Below are 18330 nucleotides of genomic sequence, written 5' to 3' on the forward strand. Positions count from 1 at the left end.
GAGTGCCTGTCCTTGTCCTTGTGGAGTCATCAGCATCATTGTTAGAGACACAGATGACATCAGGGACAGTCCCAGTCAAGCCCACGAGGTCCATTAGTCTTAAAGCCAAGAGCGGCACCACTTTACAGGGCTTTTCGCGGCAACCTGGTCTCATGGGCATCCTCCTAAAGTACACTTTTAAAGTCTAGACAGTGACCTCTGTGTTGCTCTCATGGCCAAACAAGCAATTTGCCCATTGATCCTCTCAGCGCTACAGTCCAACCGCTCCTCCACAAACCTTTCCACAATTGTTGCTCTTTTCAGGCTCGTTTCCTCTGCCGTTTCACAGTTGCTCATTGGACTGAATGTAGTTGGAATCACAGGGCTTTTAAACCGACCAATCATAGGGAAGTAAGAAGATGTGACTCTGTGATGGATAAACTCAGCGGTTAGGATTTGAGATTATCTGAACTTTTGTGAGTAACTTCTAAAAAAGAAATTCATGAAATGTTGCATGGAGTCATTTAAACGGGTAATTATAGTAGCAAATGACATGAAATTAGCAGGAAAAGTTTTTAGATCTCATTGTGGTAGAAGCGCTCGGTCATGTTTTAAAAAGTGAGGTGAAGAAATATCAAACACTTATCGGTAACGTACTTCAGGCACGCACAGGGGAGAACATGAAAATGCCACACAAGTCCCAAGGAGTGCTAACCTCTACAACACTTTCACCAATTTAGGTTTTAGATCACTGGATGATTTCATTGTGATTCGGTGAGCGCTTAAGAAAAGATCACTGCTTATCACTATATTGTAGGTGCAGGAGCGGATTTAACCTGATAAAATGCTGGTTACACATCTGAATGCTTTTGAAGGAAAGCCCATTCATCCATCATCATTATCCAACTTGTGGTTACAGGGGAAAGACTGTGAGTGAAGGCAGGTCACAGGTCAGCAGAGGAAGACACTGACGCCCTCACTTATAAATTAGGGTTCTACTTAAATGCATGTTTTGGTCAGTGAGAAGCAGATATATTAACTGGACAAAAACCCACTTATGCAAGGCCAAACTCGAACCAGTGTTTCTCACCACCACACTAAAGTCCATACCACAATGTGTAAATCAAACTTTCCTTCAATAATAAAAAGGTAAAGCAAATCCAGAACAGTCACATTCAGAAGGCTAAACTTACTCTTTGAGTAAACAACAACATGAGCTATAAATAGCATTTTCTGGTATCCAATACTCTTTTATTGTGTTGCCAAATATTATTTACCAAATTATCTTGAAACAAATGGTCTCAGAGCTCTTAAAAGGCAGAAAAACAAAGCCCATAAGAGAGCTATCCTTAGAAAAACTGGTTGTATTATTAAGCATCCTGCTGAGCTGCTCTGATGCCTTCATTGGTAACAATCCTCACTCACATGAGCAGATCAGGAGCTTCTTCTTAGGCTGGTTTTAATAGGAATTATAAATATGTGTGTATGTGTGTGTGTGTGTGTGTGTGTGTGTGTGTGTGTGTGTGTGTGTGTGTGTGTGTGTGTGTGTGTGTGTGTGTGTGTGTGTGTGTGTGTGTGTGTGTGTGTGTGTGTGTGTGTGTGTGTGTGTGTGTGTGTGTGTGTGTGTGTGTGTGTGTGTGTGTGGTCAGCAAAAGCGTAACTGAAATTTAAGGCAACCGGCTAACAAACAACAGATCAATTGAACAAATTAGAAAAGGGCGGGACTGAGGAGAATTGAAAAGATTTGAGGCATAATGGAGGAGCTGAAAGCTGTTTTCCCTGGGTATAAATAGTTTCAATGTGTTTTGGACAAACCCCATTTAGAACAATATTTAAAAACCAATCACTTCATTAAACAGTGCCTCCTTTGTTCTACTGTGCCATTGTTCTCTTGTTGGTCCCTGCCTGCTCTCAGTTTTGGGGACAAAGGCCGAGGCCGAGGCTGTGCCACGTCTTACAGGCAGTCTGATTAAATCTGGGGTCCCTTGCTGGCTCTCTCCATGGTGCTGAAAGAGTCCTCTATCAGATTACACCCAGCCAGAATAGGACCTCAGCTAATCCATTACAATAATTGATTGACAGTGCATTGAAGGTGGCCCTGTAGTGAGCACCAATTACAGTCATGTCCTATTGCACTTTCAAATTGGCCGGGGTTGTTGGCGCGGCACATTGAGGCGATCGCTCATGTGGGAAGTACAGGAGGTTTTCCCCACCTGCCATGAGAATAAGAGTAATCTAATCTTTGACAAATAACCAAACTGCTCTGCAGCTCCCTCAGTAACCATGGTTAATGCCTCGCAGGAACAGCAGGGGGGAATGGCTGCAGAGAGATTTTTGCTTACTCCATGCAAACTTCCCCTACTGCTCTCAGGGTTTTCACAGCATCCTGTAGGTGGTGCAATGAAGTAAGATCACGGCTCAGTCTTCACCTCAAACTTGTCACTGCACACTGGAAGAGAGATCTGCCACCTGCAGCTCTCTGTGGCCCTCCAGCTCATTTAACTTTCACTAAATGAATGTGTGACGTCCCATTATTTTACCTGCCGGGTCCCTTTTGCTGCAGGTACAATTTTGAGGTCAAAAGTGATTCATTAATTGTGGATAGAATATCTGAAATAGCTGAAATAATCCAAAATATGTATAACTACTAAAATAGCAGCAGTAGCTAAAACTGTTTGAAAACCTAAAACAGCCAAAGTGACGGAAAAAACTAAATTGTCTAAAAAATAAATTAAAAAGCAGCTAAACTGCTAAAACTATTAATTAAATGTTCTTATTTGTCACTCTTAAATTTCACACATAAAACATAAACCAGTGGGACTCCATGTTACTATAGTGTTTGAGCTGTATTGTCTTCATTGTTTGGTGAAAAATGGTTAAAACTCATCCCCACATCTCGTCACACTTAGATCTTCCTCTTATCCTCTGGAACTCACTTCCACCCAGCATCTGAAACTTCCAACACCCTGGACACTTTCAAATCCCATCTTAAAACATGGATTTTTAAACAAGCAAATTCATGTTAACAATGTTGGTCTGTTGCAAATCCCTGAATGGTTTTTTTGGTGTTTTTTTTAATGTTATTACTTGTTTGTTTTTAAACTTGATTTTAACAAGTTCATTGTGTACAGTAACCTTAAATCACTGATGAAGAAACTATTATTATAAAGGTTGCAGACTGTGTAAACAAGAACCTCTGCATCAGTTTTTTTTTTTTACACACTTTTAAAAGATCATCTTGTGACACTACATGATAGGGAAAAAAAACACTGTTTTACCCTTAAATGTAAGCTTTAACATACAACTTAAGAGCGGGCAATAACAGAACCGCCTGTAGACTGAAGTAAAATTCTTTATTGTGCCATAGCATGAGATGAGGTCGAGGAGGATGCAGCCTGTTAAAGCTGCAGCAGCTGTATGGTAATCAGGCGCCCGTGCGTCCCGTCCGAGCGGGGCAGCACGCGCCACTGAGCAAACACGCGCATGCGTCATTGCGGCCAGGACCGGCACACCTGCCCACGCGCCCCGCGCACATGATCTCCCGGGAAAGAGGAACTCGTTAAAATGCCATCAAAGCTTGTCGTCGCAACAAACCACGACTAATAGACGCTCGGGATAAAAGAACAACAAGTCAGAGAGGAAAAGTTGAGATTGTTTTTGTTTTTTTTCTGATTGTTTGTGTGGAAATTAAGTAGCAGAGGAAAGTCCAAAGTGCTGAAACAAAATAAGATTATAACAAAAATATTTAAATGGATTCACCAAACTGGCCTTTTGAATACAAGTGTGAAATTGCAACTTCGTCACCGAACATTTTAAAGTGTTTTTCTAACGTTTTAACTATATTTCAAAACAGTTTTCGCTTCCCTGGGCCCTTCTATCTCTTAACCTTGTGTAAGCAACATAACGGTGTGTTTACGGGCAGGTGAGAAGGCACGAGGACACAGAGGCCCATTGAAAGGAAGGCGCAGGCCTGCGGCTCAGCTCCGATTGTGTAATTATTTGACTTGGTCATACTGCAGCTTTATGCAAATGAGGGGGAACAATGTACGACGATGGAGATTAATTCCTCCCTGGTCTGCCGACTGAAAGGAAAAAGAATGCGCTCTGTGCCAAGTGGCGCACTGCCGCATACATTTAGCCATTATGACGGGAAAAAAAAAAAAAAAGACAAGTGGGCCGACAGGACGCGGAAAATACGCACAGACAGAATAACCTGTTTGGTGTAGAAAATGGGCCATAAATTATTTGTAAATATATGATGATACAAATCAAACTTTTTGTTGTTGTTGTTGTTGAAACAAATTTCAAACTATAGCGCCGCATGCAGAAATGTCAACAATTGAATTTAATAGTATGGAGAAGTTGTTATTTCTTGGTTGGATGAGATTTAAACATCACTCTGAATTTGAACTCTGCGTGTGTAATGTTTTCAGCTGGTTGCGGCCCTCTTTGTCTGGAGCGCTGATTCCGCCCAGCACGCGTCTATCTGTGGGCCAGATTGGCCGCGAGTCCCGTTTCACAGCGAAGAGGTCAATTTGCCTTTCAAACAGAAAAAAAAAAATCAGGATATCCAAGCGCAGGCAGACGTGGCTATTGTGCACAAAGACCAGAGGGCCTTTCTTATTACTTATGTATGCAGCGAGATGTCTGATTTATATGTCGAGTTAAACTACCGAGACAGACACGTGCCCAAAAATAAAGACACACTCCCTCTGTAGTGTCTCCCCCCCCCCCCCCCCCCCCTTTTAAGATATCGTAAAATAAAATGTGTCCTTTAGGTTGCGTGTGCGTAAAGGTCGTGCGTAAAACAGTGGCTTGCGCATGACTGGAGATAATAAACTACAATTTCAAGGTAGTAAAAAAAACAGTCCAGTATTAATTTCCACAACAGATTTGATTAAAATAAATGTGTTGCCTATTTAGTAAAGTCTTTGGTCAACACCATACAAGGAAGAAAAGGAAATTGTCTGGTTTATGTGAAACCAAGTTCGGTTTAAACATACCCTGCCTTATTCTAAATTGTGATGATTGTGACAGTGACGGACATTTCCTTTTGGCAACTTCGGGCCCCCCAGAGGAGAGCCTCAAAAGCAGTGGCACGTGTGCATTTGTGTAGGGGCCCATCAGACCGTAAAAAGAGGAGGGTCCCGGCGTGTGCCTCCGTCAGGGAGGGGCCGAGCGCACACATTAATGTAATAAACCGCCAGTACATCTGCTAAGCTATCTGCACATCCTCCAACGAAATCCACCAAACCCGAGCTCTGAGCCCTCCCACAATAAAATCCACTGGGATCAAGGTTTCCTCCGATTGGTCGGGGATGCTGCAATGGGGGGGCGAGAACAATAGCATCATTCCGGCATAAAAAGAGTGGAGCTATGCCTTGGAGACGAAAACATTTCAGCAACAGAAGGATCGATATACCGGGGAGATAAAGTCCCGCAAGCTTCTCGTGTTGCCATATTTTGAACCAACCTGGATCCTCCAGATTTCATCCACCTCCCCGAAGTGCCTTTCCGCTGTTACTCGCCAAGATGCCCAAAGGATTCCTGGTAAAAAGAAACAAGAAATCTGCACATGTTTCCTACAGGACTCGGTCAGACGAGGATGACCTCCAGGAGCCTCCCACCCCAGCTGCCTTGCCGAGTCACACGGACCCCTCCCCGCCAATGTCCGTGGCGTCCAGTCCGGACCGCGCCTCAGCATCACCGGATTTCGGCGCAGCTGACGCGCCGGTGCCAAGACTGGAGAAGCCGGCGCAGTTCGGCAACCCAGAAGCGGTGTGCCAAGCCCTGTACAGCCCCACCCGGCCCATCAGCAAGGAGCACGAGAGGGGATATTTCGAGCGAAGTTTCAATCTGGGGTCGCCAATTTCTGCTGAGTCATTCCCGACACCCGCCTCCCTCTCCGGCTTGGATCATCTCCTGTACGCTCCGGTCGACCTGAAAATCGGCACCAGCAACAGCAGCCGCAGCGGCACCACCACAACCAGCAGCAGCAGCAGCAGCAACAACAACAACAACAACATCAACAACAGCCTCCCGGGACCGAGTAACCGGGTCAGCAACAAACGACCCGCCACCGATGGAACCGAGCGCAAATCCAAACCCGCATCCAAGAAACCCAAAGCCATTAGAAAACTCAACTTCGAAGACGAAGTGACGACTTCTCCGGTGCTCGGTCTCAAAATCAAAGAGGGGCCGGTGGAGATGAAGCCGAGGTCGCAGACCTCCGGAGGAAACAAGCCTCTGGGGGAGTTTGTGTGCCAGCTGTGCAAAGAGGCGTACGCGGATCCCTTCTCCCTGGCCCAGCACAAGTGCTCCCGCATCGTGAGGGTCGAGTACCGGTGTCCCGAGTGCGACAAGATGTTCAGCTGCCCGGCGAACCTCGCCTCCCACCGCCGCTGGCACAAACCGCGGGTGACCGGCGCGCCCGCCATGGCACCGGCGCAGGGCATCAAACCCGACATGGCCAAAATGCCCCCGCTGGGTGTCAAAGCGCTCTCCGACGAAGCCAAAGACATGAGTGACAGAGACACCCCGAGTCCAGGGCTGTCCGAATCCGGCTCTGAAGACGGCTGCTACGACTGCCAGTTCTGCGGGAAGAGGTTCAAGCGACAGGCATACCTAAGAAAACACATCATGGGACACCAGGCCCTGCAAAAGAAAGTGCTGGAGGAGCACGGGTTTCAAACCAGCGACCGCGGGGTAGAGCAGCCGCCTCCAGCGTCAATCCCGTCCTCATCCTCCAACTCAGCATCCTCCTCCATCTCCATCTCCATCTCTTCCTCCTCCTCCTCCTCCTCCTCCTCCTCCTCCTCTTCCTCCTCCTCAGAGGAAGCCTCAAACCAAAGCCCCCTCAACCTGAGCCCGGTGGACTGCCTGCTGTGCCCGGTGTGCGGGGAGAGTTTCACCAGCAGGGCCGGTCAGGAGAGACACCTGCGCCTCATGCACTCCTCCCAGATCTACCCGTGCAAGTACTGCCCCGCCACCCTCTACAGCTCGCCGGGACTCACCAGGCACATAAACAAGTGCCACCCCTCGGAGAACAGGCAGGTGATCCTGCTCCAAATGCCGGTGCGCCCCGCCTGCTAAAGACAACTCGTGCCTTTGATGGAGGGGAGGAGAGAAGAGAAGGGGGGAGAAAAAAAAGAGAAGAAAGAAGAAAAAAAAAAGTGTCTTTGGGGTTTAAAAAAAACAAAAAACAAAGAGTTTGTGACGCTCACTGCCATAACTTTAGGCCAATGACAGGCAGTGCGGTTTGATGTTTAAGTGGTGTCTTTTCCATGCCAATCAGTGATTGTTGAGCGCTTCTCTCTATATTTGAACTACATATAGGCCTATTTTGAGATTTTTCTTTCTCAAATTAGTTTAACAAGTGGAAGAAGAAGAAGAAAAAATAATACAAAGCGTTAGTTTGACTGTTAAAGGGTATTTTTCTAGTACAGCACATGCTCAATGATAGCTTCTAGACCTAAGAAATGTCTTAAAAATCTCAGAAATCCTTCGGCCCAGCCAAGTCTGACTTACTCTGTCACTGCAGCTTTAGTTTGTGGAGGACAGAACTTATCCAACTTTGTCTTGGTCGGGGGAAAAAAGAAGAAACAAGTGACTGAAGATTTCCCTTTTAAGTAGAACCACAAATGCCTTTAGTATACAGATAGTCCGAAATAGCCTACATACACATCCAAATCCTGCTGTATAACTGCCTTAAATGAGTCAACATAGATTGTTTTAATTTTTAATGCTGGCACATATTTTATTATTACTATTATTATTATTATTATTATTATTATTATTATTGACGATCGTTGCAATATTTTTTCCATCATATGTTTATTTATTTATTTATTCTAATTATTTTATGTAACTTATTGTTGTGTTTGTTGTGACTTTTTTCTGTGAATCGTTCTGGCAGTTTACATGTCGTATAGCCAAAATGTTTTGAATTTTTTGTTTTTGTTTTCCTTTGCTTTTTTGGGGTCAAATTCATGAGTTGTGATAAATGTCGTGGGTCGGGTCTTCAATCTTCAATCTCCACAGCTCTTGTTTAAAAAGAAAAAAAAAAGAGAAAAAAAAAACGTAAAGCTCTTACCTTAGATGCAATCTTTTTTAAGGACAAGTTATTTTTCTTAAATGTTGGCTTTTATAGCGCTTTGATTGTACGTGTATATCGTTGTTGTCTATCGAAATAAAAAAAAATATTTTCAAAAGGACACATGATCTGAGTGCTTCAGCTTTTTATTTCCTCGTGGATTTCAATGCTCGTCAACCGGAAATCATCACAGTTCTCCAGCATGTATAGAAATCAACGGGTTTAGTGGCCTTAATTACCAGGAAATAATTACACTCCCAATGGTTTTGTTTATTTGTGCGTTTTGTTTTCATTTGAGTAATCAGTTAAATGTATAATCATATTAAAATGTCGTAGAAAACAATGATTATAAACTACTTTGCATGGGGTCCTCTGAATAATTAAAGTTTTCAAAAATATCTTTTAAATACCAATACAAAAAGACACATTTTACACATAATTAACACAATTACAGCTATTTACACTCACAGAAAAGAGGGGAGGCTGTCTAAACTAATGTTTTTTGTTTTTTTTAACTGATGTGGTGGTTAAATATTGAGTTGTTTTTAGTCAACATAACTTCTAACTAGTCATTTCCTTCATGGAGCTCCTGTTTTAAAACATTGTGAATCAGAGAGCTCCTTCACTGATCATCACTTCATCAGCCTGAGTCTCAGTAAATCATCGCTGCAGCGGCTCAATAGACGCCGCCTCGCTGCCATAGTGAGGCACTTAGGGGCCTCATCATAAATTCCCTTCTTAATACCATGTCAGGACATGACAGGGGACACAAAGAGGTGGTGGATCAGAGCTCACCTCTGCAGCAGTAAAACATCTGTCTGCCTTTTGGGGAGGGGGGTGGAGGCAGAACACTTGCACAGCTCGATTTCTGTTGGGTTTTGCAGTTGATTTAGGAGGCACGGGAGCGCATGTGGTTTCATATCTGACCTGCAGAAGTCATAAAGCATCACGTTAGTTGTAATTTAGCAGACAGCTTCCCATTGTGTCACTTGAGACTTAAAGACGTGTACCAAGCTGACCTCGGAGCACCGCCGGCGGGGAAACTTAAGTGGAAGTCTTGTTACTATGTTGTAGAGTAAAAAGTAAAAAGTAAAAAAAGTATTTATTTCACATTTACTCAAACTTTCCCTCATTAATGTGCCTTCTGCTTCAGGTTCTTCACCTCACCATTACTCTGCATCAGTTTTTTGAGGCCTCAACACAAAGGTCCTCCAATGAGTGTCACTCTCCTTTAAGGCAAGTGACAAAACATCAAGACCGAGAGACGTCTAGAGTGTGAAAATTGACTGACGCCGGCAGTGATAGCACATGAAATAATTCAGTTTGGGAGTAATCACTGATAATGTCAGCCTGTTCTGTTGATGTATCTCGGGAGTCAAACAGCTCCGGGTCCAGTGAAAATGAGCCAACATTAGGCTCCTTTCTCTGCTCCTCACACACACACACACACGCAGCTCGGCGGCTCCAATTACGGTCAAGTGCTTTTCTTGCGTCTTTATGCCGTACAGGAGAGGCTGGGCACCCGTAGGTGCTGCAACCCATTGCACCTGTACCTCCTGGTGAGCTCCCATTATGCCGGGCTGTTGTGAAGCAGAGCCGAGCAGCAGGGGAGACAGATGGGAGGAGGGTCAGGTTACCCCCGCTGCTGCTGCTGCTGGAAGCAGGGCCGGGCCGGGGTCAGAGAGCCCCGCGGAAAAAAGGCAGCATGCTGCAAACACACATAATCTCAACACAACATGCAAGTAATGAGCGAGAGCAACGAGAATGAGTAGAATTTCAAATTGATTTAATGAAATGTTTAAATTTTTTTCACATTTCTAATAAAGATAGCAGGACTTCGGTCATTAAAAACAGTTTGATATGTTGACAAGTAATGATGAAATTTTTTCAAGCTCTTTTTTTTTTTTTTTCCTTTCTCATATACAAAGATTATATTACAGGCATTAATATATTTATATTCGGGTGGGCTCGAAGGCCAGCAGATTTGACACAATGTACAAGGATTTTTCTAAAACAAGAGAGAGAAAAAAAACAACATACTTAGACTACAACAAGCTCATTTTCTTCACACATTTAAGACGTACAATCTTATCTTGGTCCGGACTAATGCCTCCCAGTGACTAAGCCACCAAAACAGGAGAACAAACTCCTTTAACTGACATCTTCTATAACCTACAATCTTTAGATCGACATCTTGGGGGAGGCGATTCCTTCAAGGGGATTGTTCCAGGGATAAAAAAAACCCACAAAAAACATTAGATGTGATCCAGGCCTATATCTCTATACATTCTTCAAAAACAAGGGAGAGAGAAAAAAATATATTTGTCAATGCTCCTGCGGTTTGGTTTCCCCACATTCTGTTGGGGGGGGGGGGGGGGACAAACAAGAGGAGGTGAGACGTGACAGAGAAATGACAGTGTGGGGAAAGTAAGGCATAGCAGTGCAACAGATGGGGAGAGTGCTGCAGCTCGGGTGGAGCCCTCTGAGGGTGTGAGTCTATAGTGAGTGGATGCAGGAGGGGGCGGGCGGGGTGGGGAGGGGTACACCTGGCTACCATGACGACCCGAGAGGGCAGGCTGGAGGAGTGGGAGCGCCGGCCCGGCTGTTGCTAGGAGGGTTGTTGAGAGTTCAGCTCTGGCATGCCGTATGAACCAACCATACCCACAAACCAGCTTGCAGCCACCGCCAACCCCCCCCCCCCTCCCGCCAACCCTGGGAGGCGACATGGGGAGAGGAATCATGGGAAAGAGGAGGAGTCTGTGCCATTTGATTCCAGTCATAGATAAAAAAAACAAAAAAAACTGCACCGACGATAATAAAGTCTAAATCCATCTGTCGTTTTTTCTGGGAAGCACAAGACACTGAACTGTTGAGAGGCGGAACGTGATCGCGGTTTGTCTCACGGCTTGAACCTGGACTTAATGTAGGACTGGGTGGGGGGTGGGGGGGGGGGGGGGGGGGCAGACACTACACAGGCACTGTGAGAAGCTTCCTCAGAAACTCACATATGTGTACATACTCAAAATTCTCACACAGACACACTCACACACACCAGTGCATGGAGTTAAGATTCACCTGAGGCTCTGGCGGCTTTTTTTTTTTTCCATTCTCAAGACAGCAATACATAATACAAGACACCATCAAAATAATTAATCAAATAGTCCTCTCTCTATATATATGTACATCTAGCAAACAAGACACCAGCAAATAAAAGGTTTAAAGCAATTTACATCCCAAAAAGAAAGAAAAAAAAAAAAGAGACATTCAATGCTAACTGATGAGAGTGAGTGCAAAATAAAGGTTGGTCGGGAACGTTGGAATGTGGATGTCTTTGCGTCGCAGGACGAGGACGAGACGGATAGCAGAGGAAAGAGACAGCAGGAACTTATTCAATTACCGGACATGAGCCTATGTTAACGACATCAGAAAACAATTACAAACGCAGTCTTTTCTCATTCCAGCAGAGTTGCATAAATCAAAATGTGACACAATCCATTGGAATTCATTTAAAAGAGAAAATGAGAACAGTATTTAAAAAAAATCCCAACAAAACAAACAAATTTAATTTCATCTCAAGTTAGAATGGCGCCATTGATTGTCCACTTAAAGTTGGAAACTATTAAAAAAAAAAAGAAAAAAAAAAGTTGTTGGACTGCAGGTACCGCAGGGACTCTGTTGGAGCAGTGCAGCGAGTACGAATCATTCTGAGTGGATAAGTCGCATCGAGATGTCGCAGCAGAGGCGAAATGCAAAGAGAGGTTAAAAAAAAAAAAGAGGCAAAGATGTGTTTGCAGATGGACGCCAATGTTGAGAAGTCGCTCCGGGCTGCATCGCTCAGTGCTTCGTTTCCTGGAGTTTTGACATAAAGGAGATGTGGACACAGGGCCGAGCCGTCTCCCTTTCTCTCGCTATGGTAACAACTTCTTCCAGTGCGGGAGACAAGAGCACTAGAAAATAAGATTAAAACCAGCGTCCACATTACTGGACGCTTCCTATGTCGCTGAACGTTCATCTGAAACCGGCAGGAGGAACATAAATAGCTTAGTCTCATGTCCAATCAACAGTTAAACACCACAACAAGCGGAAATGTCTTGACAACAATCACTGCCACTTAAATTAAAAATTGCAATATGCTCCAGTTATATATGACAAGATAAGACAGAAAACACAGCAAAGGAAACAGACTCTTGCAGTCACAGCTGGGTGCGTGAGGTTTCTTCGAGAAGAGATTAAAGGCTGCACTTGAGGGGGTGGGGGGTGGGGGTTGAAGAGCTCAGTTGGAGGTCTTGCTTATAGCGCTGGCCGACCGGCGGAGTTTCCCCGAAACTCTGTTCTTAGTGGCGCGGGGCATTGTGGGAGACACCTGGTCGACAGAGTCCGTCGTGGTCGTTATCGTGGCGCTTCCGGCTTCAGTGTTCGTGCTGCCAGTGAAGGACCCTGTGGAACAGATGGAGGGAGAGTTTGTAGACAAGGGGGGGTGGGGGGGCAAAGATGGAGAGATGGTTCGACGTAGTTCAGAGGCCTTTGAAATTAGAGTGCTGCATATCCCAGCATGCTTCGTCATGCATGTGGCTGCTCCCGAAACACCAAGATCACCAAGGTGACAGGACGAGCACCGACAGTTACAGGAGTTATTTAAAAAAAAAAAAAAAGAAGTTAGGATTTGAATGAATTCGATGAGTGAATTCATTAGAATTAAAACATTAAACATCTGAGGAGTCACATGCCTTTTTCACATGCTGAAGAGAAGCAAAGCAAAGTAGGAGAGAAGCTGCCCACCCCCCCCCAAATAGTTCTACCAAATTCTCATGATGTAAAAAAAGAGAGGACAAGGTTTGAAGCTTAAAAAGAAAAAGAAAAAAGGGAAAAAAAAAGCATTCAGTTCACAGTGTGACAGAAGAACGCTTTGAATCAAAATAAAATTACACATTACTCTCTTGTTGTGAACATGTGGAGCCTTCCCATTGTCGCACATTGTCCTTTCTCACAAAAACTTCACATCAGTGATTACGGGATGGCAAACTGTAATAAGGTGGGAGGTGGGCATAAAACGCCAGTGAGGACAATCAAGCATTGTTGAACGCCGACTTTCTCGCTGTGCCCCTGACCAAACCCCCAAACTACCAGCCCCTAGCCACCCCCCCCACCCCCCCTCTGCCCGCCCGCCCGCCTCGGCCCCATGCCTCGAGTTTAAACAACTTTTCTGCTTTGTTGAGATGGCATCTGGTTGCCTATTTTCTTTCCTATCCTTTTATTTCCTGCCATTTTTTTTTTTTCCCCGAGGCATCTCAAGTTGCAGCGGCTAAAAGGAACGGCAGATGGCTGGAGTAACAGACACTCGGCAGCACAGTGGACACCGGCAGCATCCAGGGCTGCAGATCGCTGGGAGAGGAGGCTGGGCTGTGGATGAAACATTGGGTGTGTGTATTGTGAAGAGCTTGAAGGAGGGGTGGTGGTTGGGGGGGGGCTGAACATGCATTCTCCAAATCTGCATATGAATATAAAAAAAAAAAAAAAAAAAAAAAGAGGGGGGAAAAGAAAAAGGGACAGGCTTGGCCTTATGGTCAGAACGAATTCTGCATTCCCGTATTCTTCTACTCATTCCTACAGTAAACACCACAGTTCAAACTCAAATGTTATGATAGATGTAAAGCCTCCACTGCACTTTCAGCAGCCATTAAAACACACTTCCTCCCACTGTGGCATCTAATGACTGTGGTTGCATCAATTTCTAAATGATGTTTTTTTGTAGTCCTATGCAAGAATTAATTTTCCTGGGAAGTTACCGAGTGGGGAAAGAAAAAAATATAACCCCGAATGCAGAAGAGGCTAATGTGTCATCGCTTCTCATCACTGTAACCTCGCACTTCCGCTTTGGGCGCATCAGAAAACCACCTTGCGGCGCGGCTGCTCTCAGACGGAAAGAAGAAGGGAGAGCTGGAGAGCAGAAGGAAAACAAAGAGGGTTTTTAAATGGCCCTGCTAGCCCCATTGGTCCCCACCGCAGCAGTTCAAACAAGGCTTTAGATGACAAAGACGTCTTCCAGTGCGGCAGGTGTTAGTCTCAGAGTCTGCCCCAGGCAAACAGGCACACTCCAACAGGAGGAAATGAGAGGGAAAGAAGGGAGGAGGGAGGGAGGGAGGGGTGGGGGTGGCACATGGAGGGAACCAGGGAAAAAAAAAAAAGGGAGGAAAGAAAGAAAAAAGAAAAGTGTTTTCTGGGGGAAGAGATAAAGGCGCGCTACATGCGGAAGCGGGGGCCAGAAGTGTAGCCGTATTGTTCATGCTGCTACTTAGTCAGGTGCTAATTGTCCCCGCCGTGCATCGCTCTCAATTACCAGCCTGGCCTAAACAGTGGGAAACCCCGCCTCCTCCCCTCGCCAAATAAACACCCCGGTTTCTCTGTCCCTTCTCCCTTTGTCAGAGCGCTCAGTAAATAAAGATTGGTTAGTACTGAATGAGAAAGGGGCGTTCAAGAAGGGGGGGGTTGCAGCCGGGATGAGCGAACGAGCGAAGGATAGGTAAGGCTGCTGGAACGGACAGGGGAAAAAAAAGAAACAAGCTTCCGGTCTGACTCGGGTCTTACCTTCACCACATACAGTATGTGGACCTTTAAGATATTTTTAATCTAAAAGGAAATAAAAAACAAAAACAAAACAAAAAACAAAGAGTAGAGCATCATGTGAGAAAGCAGCAGACACACCAGGGACCCTGTAACAACAACGCGACGCTGCTGAGAAAGTCTCCGATGCCCCCCGGGTGGCCAACGGAGGACAGTCAGATCAGACAGCGAGTGCAGTGTTGGGGTTAGTCGTCACTGGAAGGTTTAAGTGAGTTCATCAACAAGTGCCATTTTGCCTTCACGGTTTGGAAAACAATTTGATCGGAGAGGTTTTACAATCCTGGTTCACACAGAAACAAGAGGTTGAGAAACATTCAGCAGTGGTGTGAGGAGTAGGTAGGGTAAAAAAAAAAAAAAACGAAAAAAAAAAACGATGGGGCGCCACAGAGGCTCATGGGAGCTTTTATCCAGACAGAATTGTTTTCTCATGTGCAGTTCAACATTTCGGAGAGCAAAGAGGAACGATCACAAAAAACAAACACTCAAAGACGGAGCAAAGCGGTTGCAACACACGGCAGGTTCACGGCACCGTGGACGGAGTGTCGGCTTCTCATGCAGGAAGGCCATGATGCTGGACTGTGGTTGCACATCTACCAGACACTTGACAAGCCAGGAAGGTTAAAGACGGACAGGAGTGGATCTCCGAGTGGAACGCTGGACAGATGAAAACACTTGCAGGAGTGAGCAACATGCGAGGCCTGCAACTGAATCCACACCTGCTTTATCAAGGGACGAATGGAGCACAACATTTAGGCATTTCAACGATGGCAGGGCTCACGGGACCTAAACGAATGGATGGATGGACATTTAGCGGGGCTGTGGCTGGGCGTCATGCCTAGTGTGGAGGAAGCAGGCAGAGTCTTACAGTCCAGTTTGGCCCAGGGGTACTCCATGTCCCAAACCATCCCCGGCCAACGCCTGCACGCTGTCATGGAGCATGGATGACATGTTAGTGGCAGCAATGGGAGCCAGAGCAGGAATGCACGCACAGGCGGATGGATGGACCAGCTTTATCACACACGCAGACATACGTACACACACACCCACACAACAAACTCACGCTTACACACACACAAACAAACAATAGGCGTGAGAAGCGGCGTCTGCCAGAACATCGCAGCCAAACTACAACCTGATGAAACACAACAGGGTCAGGCATGAGAGACGACGCGAACACAAGATGCATTATATACAGCTTACGAGACCCGAAAGCAGCAGATCACGCTTATGGTCTTGGGAAATAAGAGGTGCGTGACCTTATATTTTTAAACGCTTGAAAACCGGAGCGACATGTATGCTATTATTGCTTTAGAGCCACATGCAACATGAACGCCCCTAAAAGATGTCATCGTTTTAAAAGACCTCTGACCACTGAAGCACAACGTGATCAGCAGCAGCGCATGTAGGAGAAGGTGAAATTACTTCATGCTCCCCTCTCAAAGGGGAAGCACACTCGCATTAAGAGATGCTCATCTCTTCAGATTCACAGAAATGCGCTAAATGGGTTCGAGCAAAGACACTCTAAAATGTCCTAAATGATCTCACCGAACAGCCACAGGCAAGCAAATGGTCAAAACGCATCAACTTGAATTAAAAAAAAACAAAAACCTATATTAGGTTCATGGTGAAGAATGTTTGGTAAATCCAGAGAGGAAAAAAAACTGTGCACATTTACAGCATATACTGTACGTGTTCTCGCTATCGGACAGCCACGTGCTGCTTGCAATGAAAGGGGAAATGATATAATGGAATGCAGATGCAAGAACAGAGAGAAGCGCTTGTTTTCTTGAGGAGAAAGTTAGTTTTGTCCGAGACGTTCATACTTCATGAGAAACCCCGAGTGTAGGACTCATGGGAGGCTTCTGCTTTTCCACATTAACCAATTCAAATGTATCATCCATCATTGTAATGGAGGGGAAGGAAACCAAAAAAAAAGAGAAAAGTTCTGCCCACTTGATGTGTCGACAACTCCGGAGAGAAAGAGAATAAATGACTGATTGTGCAAAGTATGTAATGTAGTTTATACAACGGATATTTCAGACAGAAGAATCGATTAACTAAGACACATTCGATTAGTGCAGATATTCAGTTTAAAAGATGTACAACTCCATCTCACAGCTGTTTCTCTCATTATAAACTATACATGCAAATGAGTGGAGCTTTTGGTAATTTAAAAATGAAGGAACTTTAGACTTTGTGGTTTAGTGGGTTTTTTTTTTTTTAATTGCAACTAACTAAATCACCTTTAATAATTACTGAACTAAGTCACAGTCATGCCGATATTCAGCACAACACGACAATGAGAGTGTGATGTATAGGAATTATATTACAATAATTTCCTTTTTATTACCAATTTTGAAAAATGATAAAGCAGCATTGGTGCATATGTATTGTATGGTGACATTGAGGATTTGAAAAAAATTAAAATCTAGTTCATGATCAAATCTCCTCCTGCGTAGGCAATCATATCACTTTTATCCAATATAGCTTATGGAAATGTATGATGAGAACTTTAGGGATTCCTGTGCAACATGAAAGCATAACAAGTGCCATTGCTTTAATAAAGCTCTTTGTCAATAGTTTTTATATTTGCTCGTTAGTATTTGTTGTCATAGCTGTGATTGATTTATTGATCCTATTGGCCCATTAATCCTTTTCTAATCTTCTCTTATGTTCTAAACTATAAAGACCTTTCAGGTCATTTCAATCAAACGTACAGAAGCTTAGTTTAGATATCATCTTCCCAATATTTAACAATACAACAAACGCATGGAAATATGCAGGAAGGATTGCAACCTTTTTCATTTAATTTAAATCTCAATTTCAAAGCTCGCTGGTTACCTGTTTGAACCTTTATGGTAAAATGTAAGAGTCATAACAACACAGTAGGTTGAAAGTCCAGTGAGTGTACAGTTTGTGATAGAGAGAAATAAAAAAAACCACATGAATAAACTTCCCTCGTTTCATGTTAAAATGTATTTAAATAAACTGGTGTAAAATTAATTAATTAATTTTAAAAGAATAAGTGTTGATTTTCAAATACAGTCGATATAACTCAATCACTCCAACTTTAACTTCTCCAGCCTCTATGAATATGGTATGTGGTATAATTATCCTCTGAGGAGTTAAAACAAAGAATGAACCAGTGCAAACAGTGCAGGAGAACGATTTGTTTTCAAGTGTAGGGAGTCAAATTGAAAACTCTTCAGAAAAATGAACACATAAGTAGAGACACCTGAAAAATCTACCCAAGCACAGAAATGAATATTTTTGTTCAGTCACCACCTCGACTCAAAACCATCACACAAATTAAACGATGATCTGTGATATTGTTAATATTTGAGCTGGTGTATCCATGGTGACAAACACTTTTATGTGCGAGTGAACATGTGCTCTTATAAAAAGGTCATGTAACATTAAGACTAGAAATGTATTTTTACTTTAAAATATCTAAAGTACACTGCAGCATGAAGAACAAAGTAAAGGAGCAGTCTCAGTATCCATATATATATATAAAACTGTACTTCTCTTAAAGTAAAAAAAATGTGAGTTGCTTTTATGTAGTGATAAGTGCTCTTGCCTCATAGAGTGAAAATCTCACATTCATGTTGGGGCTCTTTGTGTGGTCTAATTTTCTC

At 44.1% G+C, this 18330-nt stretch overlaps 2 protein-coding genes across 2 annotated transcripts in view; one reads left to right on the top strand and one right to left on the bottom strand.

The window, feature by feature from the left end:
- Window positions 1–5511: 5511 nt before the first annotated feature.
- Window positions 5512–7071, top strand: insm1b (insulinoma-associated 1b; the record flags this gene model as incomplete). Its single annotated transcript, XM_080513229.1, has 1 exon — window positions 5512–7071. The coding sequence occupies one exon, from the start codon at window positions 5512–5514 to the stop codon at window positions 7069–7071; it is 1560 nt and encodes a 519-aa protein (XP_080369355.1).
- A 2769-nt stretch (window positions 7072–9840) lies between these two features.
- ralgapa2 (Ral GTPase activating protein catalytic subunit alpha 2) overlaps window positions 9841–18330 on the bottom strand; it is a 101516-nt gene continuing 93026 nt past the window's right edge. The window contains exons 40-41 of the mRNA XM_080513392.1: window positions 15558–15617; window positions 9841–12508 (exon numbers count right to left, since the gene is read on the bottom strand). Of these exons, the coding sequence (XP_080369518.1) occupies window positions 12345–12508; window positions 15558–15617 (224 nt within the window). The 3' untranslated portion in view covers window positions 9841–12344. The remainder of the gene's footprint in view (window positions 12509–15557; window positions 15618–18330) is intronic.

The sequence above is a fragment of the Blennius ocellaris genome (assembly GCF_963422515.1).
Source record: "Blennius ocellaris genome assembly, chromosome: 17".
Lineage (NCBI taxonomy): Eukaryota > Metazoa > Chordata > Actinopteri > Blenniiformes > Blenniidae > Blennius > Blennius ocellaris.